The following is a 13230-nucleotide window of genomic DNA, read 5'->3' as shown; positions in this document are numbered from 1 at the left end:
GGGGGATTAGACGTAGCGTTGTCGGAGGGAGGGGGGGACGACTCACCAGGATTTTCGACGTGTAGGCTGAGTTGATGGCGACGCTGTTGACGATGAGGTCCAAGATCTTGGGCAGGATGGCTTCGGGATCGGGAATCTGCCGGTAGTGGGTGTCGCCCACGTAGGCCTGCACCACAGTCATGCGGTTCATGGTGAGCGTGCCCGTCTTGTCTGAGCAGATGGCTGTAGCGTTGCCCATGGTCTCGCAGGCATCCAGGTGTCTCACCAGATTGTTGTCCTTCATCATTTTCTGCAGCGGGGCACAAGATGGGCAGTGAAAGAGTTAAGGAGGAAGGTAGGCTTCTCCCCACCCCGGGTCTTCACAGGACACACAGCCTGAGCTCACCGCCAGGCTTCACGCTGCACAGGCAGGCAGATCAGATCGTGGCACCAAGGGCACCGGAAACGCAGTGGCCTTTGCACTCGGCATCACCTCGCGTGTTACGGCCAAGACAACACCCCGCCCCTGCCCCGTCCAGCTCCGCTCTGGGACTCTCTGCTGGCGTGGCATTTGAAGCACTATTGCCACGTGCATCCTCAGCAGTACGGGGCCGGGCTCCAGACTTATTCAGAACGAGGGGAAGGGAGAGTTTGTCCGGGAGAGCAGGACGCTGAGCAGAGGACTAGCAACAGAGCCATCTAGGCGATTCCGAATCCCATTCCCCACCTGGCGGCTAACGTGGCCCAGTGCCGGCCTTGCCGCACACCGGATGGGAAAACAGGCCTCTGCCTCCTCCACTCCCGGCCTTCCCGTAGCTCCACAAAGTCCCCTCTAGCCATAGTGGGTGTGGTACACCCCCACCATACACACAGCTCCCTCTGTAGGTCCTGGTGATCATGGGCATCCAGTGCTTTCCACCGCACAACACCTCTCCCCCGCACAGCCCTCTGGTGAGGGCAACAACCCCTGCCCCCGTGGTGAACGCAGTCCCCCCCCCCCCCCCAACGTTCCCTGAAGAGATGGTGGCCTCACCTTGACTGAGTAGGCCAGGGAGATGGTGACAGCTAGGGGCAGGCCCTCGGGCACGGCCACCACCAGCACTGTGACGCCAATGATGAAGAACTTGACGAAGTACTGGATGTAGATGGGGGTGCACTCTGCCAGCCAGGGCCGGCGCTGCACCCCGAAGGTGTCGATCACGAAGTACAGCACCAAGATGATGACCGTGATGGCCGACATGATCAGGCCTAGGGGAGCAGACGGGGGAGAGATCAGAGGGACCTGCAATAACGACCCTTCCACCCCACCCCACCCGCCATAGGCACCTCCCCATGGTCCTAGGCTTGGGATCGGGATGGGAAAGTTTGCACACATGGCCTTTGACCTCTGCTCCCCTCGGCCTTGAACCCTGCTGAAGCTACCTGTGCAGAACGAGCCCTGATGGCTCTGAGTCTGTCCGTCCAGCCACACCTAAACGTGCCCCAACAATTCAATGAATTCAGCAGGGTCTCTGATCCCGCAGACTCAACCAGCAGGGAGAACTGCAGGGCAGGACGGAGGGGGGTGGGATAGCCGGGGTTGGAATGGCTGAGGGGCTGCAGGTGAAAACGGAGGTGCATTAACAGAGCTATGAGGCGGCCCAGGACTGAATGACAGCATGGGAGAGCTGCAGTTCAGGACTGCGGGGCACACACAGAGCTGTGTGCATTGAATCCCAGGGCTGGAATAGCAGAGGGGACTGTGAGCCAAGATTGAGGTACATTAGCAGAGACAGGCAGGGGAGTACCCAGGACTGGAATAACGGGAGGTGCTGCCGGGTAAAACTGAGAGGGCCTCAGCAGATCTAGCAGAGGGACACTAGACACAGAGGCACCTTTTCACACCATGTGATTCTCCAGCCAGCGCTGTCTGTCACAAACACCGGGAAGAAGCCCAGTGTGGAGCCGTTCGGCAGCTGAGAGCCACCCCAGCTGTGCTCACCTGCCTTTCCAATCTGCACCGCCAGGCGGGTGAGCTTGCCCTGCAGCACAGATTTCTCCTTCTTCGGGACCTTCACCTTCTTCTCCTTCTCCTCATTCTCCACCCCTTCTTGGCTCTTCAGGGGCTGGATCTCCAGGGCTATGCCATCCTGAGTTTTGGCTACATCCCGGGGGCAAAACAGACATAGTGGGTGAGTGGGAGGGACAGCGGGGAAAGCTTTTGACGCCATTGACAGAGAGATGGTGGAGGGAAAGAAACCTAGAGCAAAAAAGACTCCCCCGGCCCACAAAGGCATACACTAAGGTTAAAGCCTATACAGTCCAGGGAGCCTGCTCCACTACCCCATCGGGCAAGTGCCTGGAACAGCCCATGGGATCTTCTGTCAGCTGCCCCCCCGCTCCCACCTCACTTCCCAGGTAAGGAAAAAATGTCTCTACTTTGACTTCACCTGGGGAGGAAGGACAGCCTTACTACAGTGTGGGGCCAAGACTCGGGAGTCCTGGCTCTGCCAGTGGCGCTGATTGTGTGGTCTTGGGCAAGAGTCCCTTCCCCACCTTGTGCCTCAGTTTATCCATCTGTAAAATGCAGCTAACGATACTTACCTTACAGGGGGTGTTAGGAGACAATTAACTAAGTGTTTGGAAAGCCCTTTGAATATAGGATCACCAGAATGGCCAGGCTGGATCGGATTACAGGATAATCCGGGATCCTATCTCCCACATTGGCCAGCAGCACAAGCCACTTCAGAGGAAGGTGCAGGAACCCCTACAGCAGGGCATCATGGAGTACATTAAGGTTTCCTCCTAACCCCCACGGGAGACTGCTTTGTGCCCTGAAGCATGATGGTTTAGATCCCTTCCAAAATGCTTGGTCATCTTTAATCCTAACTTTTATAACTCCAGATAGCTATTATCCATATGCATGCCCACCCTAAGCCTCGAGGAGACATTGTGGCAGCGAGTTCCACAAGCTAACTTCACACTAGCATTTTCTTTTGTCCGCTCCCCTGTTCTATCTATCTACGTGCCAAGTATGATCTCTTCAATGCCTTCATGGAAGCTCAGCGGGAGTCACTTTACGCAGACAGCATTCGAGGGGGTGGAATGGAGAGGAGGGAAGGTTAAAGACTGAGGGTGGAGATTGACTCACTAATGCGGAGGAGTGCACCGGCTCCTTTACCCTCCGAGATCTAGCCTGCAAATTTCTATAGGCTCGCTGAGAAATAAAAAGGCCAGATCCCCAGCGGGTGCAGCCTGACGTAGCTCCCCCACAGGTCAATGGAGCTATGCTGATCTACAGCAGTTGAGTATTTTGAACCCAAAGAGCCCCGACTAAACAGGAAGTTGTGTGTGGGGGAATGAGCAGAACCAGACCCCCTCTCCCGCCCCCCAAAATAATGGAAGTCGTTTGCTTCTTCTCGGTTCTTGTTCTTGGTTTGTCTGGCTCTTTCAAAATCAATCAGAAAGCTGTGGTTCACACACAGGTCCAACTATGGCTGTTTCAGAGCAGATTCCCCTCTCTAGCCTCCACCACCGAAGCATTATGGATTCAGAAGAACTCATGGTCGCTCCAAAATTGTGATCTCCATGGTTAGGATTTACAGACAGGACAGAAACAGGGGGTGGTGGTGGTGGTGGTGGGAACCCAACAAAAAACCAGAACACCCACAAACCCAAAACAACCCGACATGTCATACTGGAAGGAAGGAAACGCAAACTGCTGAGAGAGAGAGAGAGAGAGAGAGAGAGAGAGGTGGAGAAACAGACAGGTGCAGAAATGGGCTTCCTCTACACAGCCTGGAAAGAACACTGTGAGAAACATACCGGAGAGTAGACGCTCACTTTGATTCAAAAAGGCCATGAGAAGAACAGGGTGTAACAGTTGCACAGGTCAGACCTGCCACTGATCCCGGTCACCGGATCGAATGTGTGTGTGTGTGTGGGGGGGGAGCGGCACTTCATGCTCACAGGATTAAAACCCCCATCCCACCACCCCATTGGCCGCCGAGCACCCTCCTCGCTAGATTCCACATCCCCATTCACAACTGGAGGGGGGCGCCATGAACCTCTGTGCTGCGGAGGAATCCCACATGGTCAATTTCCCCCTGGTACAAAGAGGCGGCGGAAACTGACATCACAGATCGAAGATGGGACAGATCCATCGGGGGCAGATTTGGTCCCAACGACTTATTCTCCAGGGCTATGTCTAGGCTGCTGTGAAATACCCCATAACAATGGGGCTTCCCCTTTCTTCCACCTTCCCTGCCTCACAGATCTCCCTGTGCTGCGGGTTGTCTCCCCCAGACCTTCCTTGCAGAAGAGGCCAGGCCGCCTCATGGGGCACGGAAAGAACCATCATCCCCTCACAGCACCAGTGGGGGAAAAAAAAAAACCCATAAACGACCCCAAACCTCTCAATCAGAACCCTAGGCTGACAGCAGAGGGTGCTGTGACTCCAGCGACACAGAGCACTCCGTGGGGTCTGAGGCTGGAGCCTAGTTAGAAAGGATGGCTGGGGGGGGTAGGAAAATGTGGAGGTTAGCGCTGTGGGGACTGTTACACCCTCTTCCGGGACAACAAGGCGAGATTCCCGCTGTAGCGGCGAAGAGCACAGACTCATGGGAAGAAGGAAGGAAGGAGGAATGCTAGGTAGTTAGTGTGGTGCTGGTTCAAAGGATGGAGAGGCTGGTTACCTTTGTTGCGATTTTCAGGGGCTCCTGCTTTTTTACCTGTTCAGACAAAGAGAAAAAGGGTGGAGCGCTGAGCACACGGTTCTCGACATTCATGTCCCTGCTCGCTGGCGCTCGCTATGCTGGCACTCACGTGGCAGGAATCCCACACACCACACAGCTCTGCGTAACTGTGGCCTGGGACTCCAGAGGTCAAAGGCGCTTCCCACCCGTAAAAGCCAATGGGGATTTCTCCTGCCAGGTCTCTCAGCCCCACTCTCCCTGCTGCTGGAAGGAGCATTTAGCCACGGTTCAAGGGGAAGCCTCTGCCAGAGAAAGGGTAGTCTATGGGTAAGGCACTGAGCAGGACTCAAGAGCTCTGGGCTCAGTCCCCTGCTCTGCCACAGACTCCCTGTGTGACCTTGGGCAAGTCACTTCATCTCCCTGTGCCTCCGTTTCCCATCTGTGAAATGGGGAGAATAATACTTCACTTCTCCCACCAGTGGCCTCATCTCTTTAGTGTGTGAGCTCATAAATGACTGGAGCTGTCTATGCATTTGGTACAGCACCTAGTACAAAAGGAACCTGATTTCAGCTGGGGCCTGCAGGTGTTGCTAGACAGAACTGAAGGCCAGTCAAAAAGGGACCCTTGTGATCATCTCGTCTGACCTCCTGCAGAACGCAGGGCCTGACTTCCACCCACTGATTTCTGCATCAAGCCCATATCTTCTGTTTGAGCAGATCTTTTAGACGGACATCCCATGGTGATTACCACAATGCAGACAGTTAATAATAGGTAATAAAGGAACACTCTTAGCCTTAGTTTGGAAGCTCTTTGAAGCAGGAACTGTCGCTTTGTTCGGTCAGTGTACAGCATCTAACAGAATGGGACCCTGATCTGTGACTACAATACAATACAAACAATAACAAAAAGCCAAGAGCCGTTGGGAACAAATCCACGATGCAAGGCGGACCGCTTCGCCTAGCAGGTCGGAAGTTGGACTGTTTATCCAGACAACCCCTTACCGAGTGACGTTGGGAGGAACGGGCCCTGAGAGACACCGCCCTCAGCCCACCCAACCCCTGCTTTGGACATCTGGGGACTGCACCCAGAGCAAGACTCCAGCACGGGATGTCAAGCCAAATTTAACCTGCCAGCAAATGCTACAGCTCGGGGCCGGGGGAAATGCCAAATGACATTTAGGAAGCAGAATAAAATAAGAAGTTGGGAATCGCTTCCTGAGACGGTGGGAACCGCTTCAAAAGCGAGACTGAGGACAACTTCCTGAGCAAGAGGAGAGATCCCCTGGAGCCGGGGAAGATGGGATTGTCTGGCTAGCGGGAGGGGAGATGAATGGCTGCTTCTCCGCCCGCTCTGCCTCGTCCTCCGTAATTCTTCTGACAAGCACTGTCCATTAGCATCGTTTCAGAAGGGGAGACGGCAGAGAGCCTGTCAGCCGGTCCCTTTTACTTATCCCCGGGTGGTTTGCCAAAGCCGATGGAAAGCACAGATGCGTGTTCTGCTGACTGCGAGCGAAGGAGCACTGGGCTGCGTTGATAAGCCACATACCTGCTGCCACTCACGCCCTTGCCTCCACCAGGGAGCAAGGCAGCACCAGAGGGAGCCTCTTTCAGAAGTTGCAATCCTCAGCTAGTGTAAATCGGTGTTGATCCACGGACAGGACATGCATATGGACAATAACTGCCTAGATCTAAGCCCATTTACACCAGCAGAGGATCTGACTCACTGCCTGGTTTCTGTTCGGCTGCTCCCCATCGCTCTGACAGTGAAAGCCCGGTGGGCTGCAGCGACTCACCGATCGGCTAGGCAATGAAAGTACAAGTGCATGATGCACCCCCGGGCTGCTCTCTCAGCTCAGCCCTCCATCCCCACTTTGTGCCTCGCCTCCTTGAGCCACTGGCCATGTCTTGGTTCTGCCCCAGAGGTCTAGCTAGCACCCATCTCCTCTTTGATTCCATCCTGAGAGGCAAAATGATCATGCCACAATGCTGGGGCTGTCAGAACCGGCCCCGTGCAAAGCCCCGCCACTCTCTCCCTCCGGCCTCAGCTCCTGAGATGGGGCTGCCCCCAAGCACAGGGATGCTTCGCCTATGCAAAGCCAAGTCTTGGCCCCATTAGCACAACAGGGACGCTGACTTGCCTGCGGGGTGACATGCTGCCTCCAAGGCCACCGTGCCACAATGCTGCATCACAACACCCCCAAACAAGGCTCCAGGCTCTTCTGAGCACCCCGTAAACACCGGAGCAAGCGGTGAGTTTCTGGGTCGGCCTCGGAGCCCCTCGGGCGCGGAAGGGAGAGGCGCGGTTCTGAGCCATCTGTGATTGACAGGAATTGGGGCGGAGGGGGTGGAATAAGCAGCAAGACGCCGGAGCGGTGGCAGGGAGGTGTTTGGATTCTGGCACAGTCGGTGCTGCGTAGGTGAACGACGCAGCCCGGCAAGCTGCGCCCCTCCCCTCCCACCCTGGGAGCACATGCCGCATCCGTCCCCCCACCACACACACAGCGGGACTCCCCCCAGAGTGCAGTCAGCCTTTGGAACACAGGAGTTAAGAGAGGAGCATGGGGACCAGCCTGGTGCTATGGGATCAGGTGCGACCTGCCCTTCCGGTAGCCTGGAGCCAGAGAACAGACAGAGCAAAGGGCTTTACCCTCCAACTCCAAGGCCCCCAGCACTTTCCTGGGGAAAAGGGGCAGCCAGGATGGGCATGGGTCCAAGTTCCACAATTGCCTATTGCGTTGCGGGGCAGAGATTCTAACGGAGCATTTCCCCATCCACCAAAGTCACGGAGCCAGGAGCGACCCTCCTGCTGCAGGAACTCCTACCATCTGCAGATCTCAGAGAACAGAACAAAGCGAGTCCTCCTAGCGGTCCTTCCCCTCCCCACCCGCCCAGGTCAAGGCTTGGAGGGGTGGGGGAGCATGTCTTTGGATGAAAAAAGAGAGAGAACAAATGGAGAGAGAAAGAAAGAAGCTGCTGGTGAAGCCCTCGGGTGCTGGACTGTCTGAAGGACATCGATCATTTCAGCTAACAGCCGCCCCCTCCCCTCCCCCAGAGGGCTGGAGCAATAGTAGCTCCCTCGACAGCCTCCAAAGCTCTCTTGATAGCAACTCAGAGACACTCCCTTTCTGCCTCCGAAGCCCTGCCCCACAGGCTTCCGAGGAGCTGCATCTGGATGGACGTTTGGTGTGTCACAAAGGACGTGCAGGGAGGGGGGCCCAGATCGTGCCCCCAGGCTCCCAAGCATGCAAGGAGCCTTCTCATGTGGTGTGCTCCCAGCCCCTGAACTCGCTGCATCCTGACCTGATGGTGGCAGAAGTGGGATCCCCGCCTTCGTCTCCTAAGTCTTGACAGGCCCAGCTCAGTCACTCACATTAACAGGGCTGCGTGTTCCCCCTCAGCGGTCAACCATGGACACAGTTCACTGCATCCCGGGAGATGTTTCCCAGAAGGAAAAACCTGGGCTCCCAGAGATCTGCTTACCTTTCTTCACCTTTTTCTCCTCGTCCCCTTCTCCCGCTCCCAGCAGAGTGAAGATTATTCCAGTCTGCGAGTTGATGCCCACAGCAGTTACCACCATCCGCCCGGAGCCTTCCATCACATGGGTACCTGGCCAGGCGAACGACACATCGAGGGAAAGGGAAAACGTGAGCCAGGAAGAGGTGACATTAACATTCGACTTCCTAAACATTTTAACACGAGAGGCTGTCGGACTCAGGAGAATGGGGTCCGGAGCCTGTTGCTTCTGGGTCATGGGTTCAAATCCAGCCCAGGTTGATAGTGGCACAAAGGGATTGCTGGAGTGATGGCTGCCCCGTGCCCAGTTTTACATTATGCAAGCGGATCTCGTTCTAGTTTCCCAGGAGACAGACATCCCCACCACGACTGACCCTTTGTCAGCAGAGAACTCAAGAGATCTACCCATCTCCTGCTGCCCATGCACCAGGGACGGGCCCCCAGAATGTGGTCTAACGTGTGCCGGCAGTGGAAGGGTACCAGCGCTGCATGGTCTTAACAGGAAGTCCGCCAAACCCCGAAGCAGCCAGAGGCTGGGGTTTGCGGTCCTAACTCACATGTGGCGGCCTTACCTGAAAGCAGCATGGGGTCTTTATCCAGGGATTTCTTGACCAGGTCCGACTCCCCAGTCAGCGAGCTCTCGTCAATCTTCAGATCATTGCCTTGGAGCAGGATCCCGTCCGAGGGCAGCAGATCACCTGTGGGAGGAGGGAACGGCGACATGTGGTCAGCTGGGCTGCACTCAGCACGGAGCTCATTGCGCCTTTTCGGCATCTGCGGCTGGGAAGGCCCCTTCTGAGGTAAGGCCTGAAGAGTGGCTGATGCCAGGATGGCTACTCGGAATCCCCAGGCCCGGCTATGTCTAGGGAGAAGAGGTGGCGCAACAGTGGAGGAAAGAGAAGACACGAGGCGGCATCGTGCTGCCTGTCTAAGTCATTCCTTACAGCACAGCTGTGGAGATGAACTCCCAGTGGTGTGTGGTGATGGACAGCAAAGGGCCCCAGAGGAGGGAGGGACGGCTGACTGGAGAAACACTTTTCTGCAGTGCACTGACAGCGTGATCCTGAGCAAAAGCAATTTAGTGGGTCCCAGCGTAGGCCCTGAGGCACTCCAGGAAACCCAGCTTAACTCCAAAAGCTGCCTCTGCCCTTTATCCTCCCTGACCACCACTCACCGTATTTGATCTGCGCGATGTCACCCACCACGATCTCGGCCACAGAGATCTGGATCACCTGCCCCTTGCGGATGACCGTGAACTTCTGCTCCTGCTCGATCCGGCTTTGGAGGCCCCGGAACTGCTTCTCTTTGCTCCAGTCATTGAAGGCAGTCACCAGCACCACGATGATCACCGAGAAGAGAATGGCTGCCCCCTCGATCCAGCCAGCCTGAGCCTCCCCCTCGTCCTCTGCGCCCGCCGCTGCTTGGCCACATACTGCCAGGGGGCAGGAAGCAGAGAGAAAAGGAAAATTCAATCATGCAAAGGGGCTCTCGCTGTAACTTTCTGTCAGTGTGTTGCACAGTGAAGGGCCTGAAAGGCGCCCACACACATGCAGGTGCCCCTGTCCCTGCCTCCCCCAGATCGGTCCCTCTGCTCTCCCCTTCCCTACGGAATAGACACACTGCCCAGCTGACCATTTCTGCATAGGAATTATGCAGATGTCCTGCCTCCCAGGCCCCTGCTCTAGCTCTTAGCCCAGCCTCTGCCAAAATAACTCCTATGCAGAAATGGTTGGAGGGGTAGCGTGTTTGTTCCATGGGGAATGAGTCATCATCTCTGTGTGTCTCACGTTCCTCAATTGTTATCCCAAATGTGACACTTAAAAAACCCCCCAAACCCTGCCATCATCTAAGAAACAAATAAAGAGCAACCAATAAAAACTAAGCAAGTACCGTCACTTGGCCCTTTGCAACCATTAACCAATTAATGCTCGTAGATTAAGACCCTGATTTACAGAGGCTTAGAGAGAGAAAGTGCCTTTGCCACCCCCAAACCCACAAAGAGGCACCCCATCAGAGCTGGAGTGAAGAGTCAGGTGGCCAGACCACACCCCTCAGGCCACCTGACCCCTAGAGACATTGCCAGAGGCATAATCAAGACTTCCCAAAGGGCTCAGAGTTCCCTGGATGACGGGAGCTGGATTATACAGCGAGACTCATCTGGCACGAAATCAGCCTGTGGGAAATGCGTGCCTCTCTCATGACAGCTACGATGGGCCCTGTAGAGTCTGCCTCGTGGTGCCAGGGTAAGTATCCCCGGGGCTGATCACACAGCCGGATGACCACCAGTGCAAACACAAAGCATAATGAGCATCCACCAGGATGTCAGCATCACGCATCAGGAAGAAGAGGATCAGGGGACAGGGGTGCATTCGATCTTAGCTGTGGTGTACCCTATGCACAGGGATCTGGTATGGTTCGGATGCACAGACCATCACTCAGATATTCCTAAGCATACCAGTAAATACACAGGTGGGTGTTTGGTATCTAGGCGGCAAACAGAGCCTTAGAAACACACGTAAATAAGCACACCAGTGTGGATACATGATGCAGGCTCTGAGAATCTTCCTCCCTTGCTCTCTATATACAGCGCTGCACAGCCAGGATCATAGGCTGGGGACTCATCCTCCTCTGAAGCTGCAGGTATAGGCTGCAGGAGGCCTGCTCCAACTCCTGTCTGAGTGAGTGGAACAACGCCCGCTGACCTGGATGGGAGTCGATGGGACCCTAGAAAAGCTGGACCAATGACCCCTGCAAGCTGAGTGTTCTTTGGGGTGCATGCTGCAATCCCCATTTACCTAGCTACCCACACACCAGGTGCACAGACCAAGCCTTGATCAGTACATCAGCCAAACCTCCCCTCCACTCTTCATTCCCTCTCTTAAGCCTGGTCAAGGATCTGTTTTTCTCTGAGGTCTCCGACGGGGATCTCTTTGCTGTCTCTGGCTAAGCGCAGAATTTCTTCCCAAACCTCCCCCTTCCCAGCCCAGCCTGCCAACCCCAGCTGGCATTTAGAATTCTGATTCATTTCGATCCATCAGCTGAGGCAGAGATGCAGGGACACACAGGGTACGAGACAGGCTGCAGTTTCCTCTCCTCTATTAAAGAGTTCGATGCAATGAAAACTCAGCTCCATTTTCTACCCGACAGGGAAAGGACTGACTTCCAAGTCCCACCACACCACAACCTAGGGTCTCATGTCCAACCCACAGCATCTGTTAGCGCCAGGATCATGTTTTCCTTGCAGGGACCACAGGCTCTCAGAAGATGGCTCTCATATCTTTCTGTATAGCACCTTTTAGCCCAAACAATCCCAAAGTGCTCCCCAATACACTATTAACAGGAGTCCTGGCTCCTCTAGCCTTCAGATGCAGCTGCTTCTGAGTTGGAGCATGGCAGGTGTTTAACAGGGAACTGCAACACTGCCCTACAATTTAGGACAGGAAGTGAATCCAGTATCTCCCTGAAACTGCCAGGGGCAGAGAATTAACAGAGATGGAATGTGGCCAGGACACAGGGCCTAACCCTTTCTGGCGATGGCCCCGATCCAACGCCCGTTCATGGTTAATGGGAAACTTTCCATCAGCTTCAATCGGCTTTGGATCAAGTCAGGGACGTTAGGGTTTTCTGCCACACCCAGCCCCGCAGCATCTAGCCGTGGAGTGGGACTGAGACTGCAGAGGGCAGCTGGTGAGGAAATGGGCAGGAAAACCCAGCGATGATGCCAGCTGTATGTTAGGGAACTCAGCTGGGGGAAATTTAATTGTTTACTAATCAATCAGGCAGCGTGTGTGGGGGTGGGGAGGAGGAAGAGGGGGGATGAGACCCAGATCCCCAACTGGTGCAAATCCATATAGTTCCATTGACGTTACTGGCAGAACTTCAGAGTCGCACCAGACTGATCCTAAAGGGCAAGCCTAGCTGTCTAACGCAGCGGCCAGAGCGCCTTTTCCAGAACACAAATGATGCAGCCCGGGGATATGATGGGGGCGGCTCCTGGCAAGACCAACCCCTGCCATGCCAGTTCAGAGCGAACGTTCCCAAGGACTCGGCCCGCACCAGCCAGCCACGGGGCACTCACACTCATTGTCGCCGCCCGGGGGGTGATAGAATGACAGGCCCAGGGAGATGATGGCTGCGATTTCCAAGATGATCAGCGTGACGTCCTGAAGTGCCTCCCAGACTAACTGCAGGAAGGTCTTGGCCTTTTTGGGCGGGATAAAGTTCTGGCCGAACACCTGCCTCCGCTTCTCCAGATCCGCTGGGTTCCCAGACAAGCCTGGAGAGGAAGGCAAGAAGGAAAGGTGAGGAGAGGAATCTAACCCAGCCACCCCATCCCTGCTGCTGACCCGTCATCCTCAGACATGCGTGGGTATCTTCATTCTCCAGCACTCCCTTCAGTGTTATTTAGATCACAGCAGAGATTAGATCAGGGCCCCACCATGTCAGGTGCTGTACAGACACAGACCCACCCCAAAGAGCTCGCAACCTAAACAGATAAAGCAGACAGATGGTGGGCAGGGAAACCGAGGCACGGAGCAGGGAAGTGTCTTGCCCAAAGTCACCCAGGTCTCCGAATGCTCCATCCACTAGACCACACTGCTTCTTATTCTCAGTTACTCCTATGCATGTGCTTTTGTGGTTGGGCCTCCATAGCAGACAACAGCAGAGGGCGCTCATGCCCTGGAGGGATCCGGCTCCAATACAGAAACTGGCAAGCTTCCCCCACCGGTACCAACCAAACCACTGATCTGCACTGAGGTTACAAGTGCCGGAGCTGCCTTCGGGGACCAGCGAGTCCAGCTGGGGCCAGGAGGTTGATTTCCCTTGAATGACGCAGCAAGACGGAAACCCGGGAGTCCCCCTTACTCTCCCAATTATGTCAGACTCTGGGGCAGGAGCCTAACAGTGGGTGGTGTGGGGCATGAGAACAGCGGGTAGCTTTACTCTGGTTCTCAGCTGGGGCTCACCCACCAGCCTAGCAGGCTGATCTGGTCTACAAGGCTATTTTTAGCCACGCAAGCCAGAGTCAATTGATCTGGGCTCTGGGATTTTCCTCTGCCGTGTA

General features: G+C 55.4%; 1 protein-coding gene across 3 annotated transcripts in view; it reads right to left on the bottom strand.

The window, feature by feature from the left end:
- The window catches only part of ATP2B4 (ATPase plasma membrane Ca2+ transporting 4), a 54894-nt gene that overhangs the window by 32644 nt on the left and 9020 nt on the right, over positions 1-13230 (bottom strand). For all 3 annotated transcript variants that reach the window (XM_067531813.1, XM_067531812.1, XM_067531811.1), the window contains exons 2-9: positions 12244-12441; positions 9340-9597; positions 8738-8863; positions 8133-8258; positions 4653-4688; positions 1961-2119; positions 1013-1227; positions 47-289 (exon numbers count right to left, since the gene is read on the bottom strand). In XM_067531813.1, the coding sequence (XP_067387914.1) occupies positions 47-289; positions 1013-1227; positions 1961-2119; positions 4653-4688; positions 8133-8258; positions 8738-8863; positions 9340-9597; positions 12244-12441 (1361 nt within the window). The remainder of the gene's footprint in view (positions 1-46; positions 290-1012; positions 1228-1960; positions 2120-4652; positions 4689-8132; positions 8259-8737; positions 8864-9339; positions 9598-12243; positions 12442-13230) is intronic.

Source organism: Emydura macquarii, unplaced genomic scaffold (assembly GCF_026122565.2).
Source record: "Emydura macquarii macquarii isolate MOO-44397 ecotype Brisbane River unplaced genomic scaffold, CSIRO-AGI_Emac_v2 contig_3220, whole genome shotgun sequence".
Taxonomy (NCBI): Eukaryota; Metazoa; Chordata; order Testudines; family Chelidae; genus Emydura; species Emydura macquarii.
Note: the sequence above shows the minus strand (reverse complement) of the source record. Positions and strands in the feature narration are given on the sequence as shown.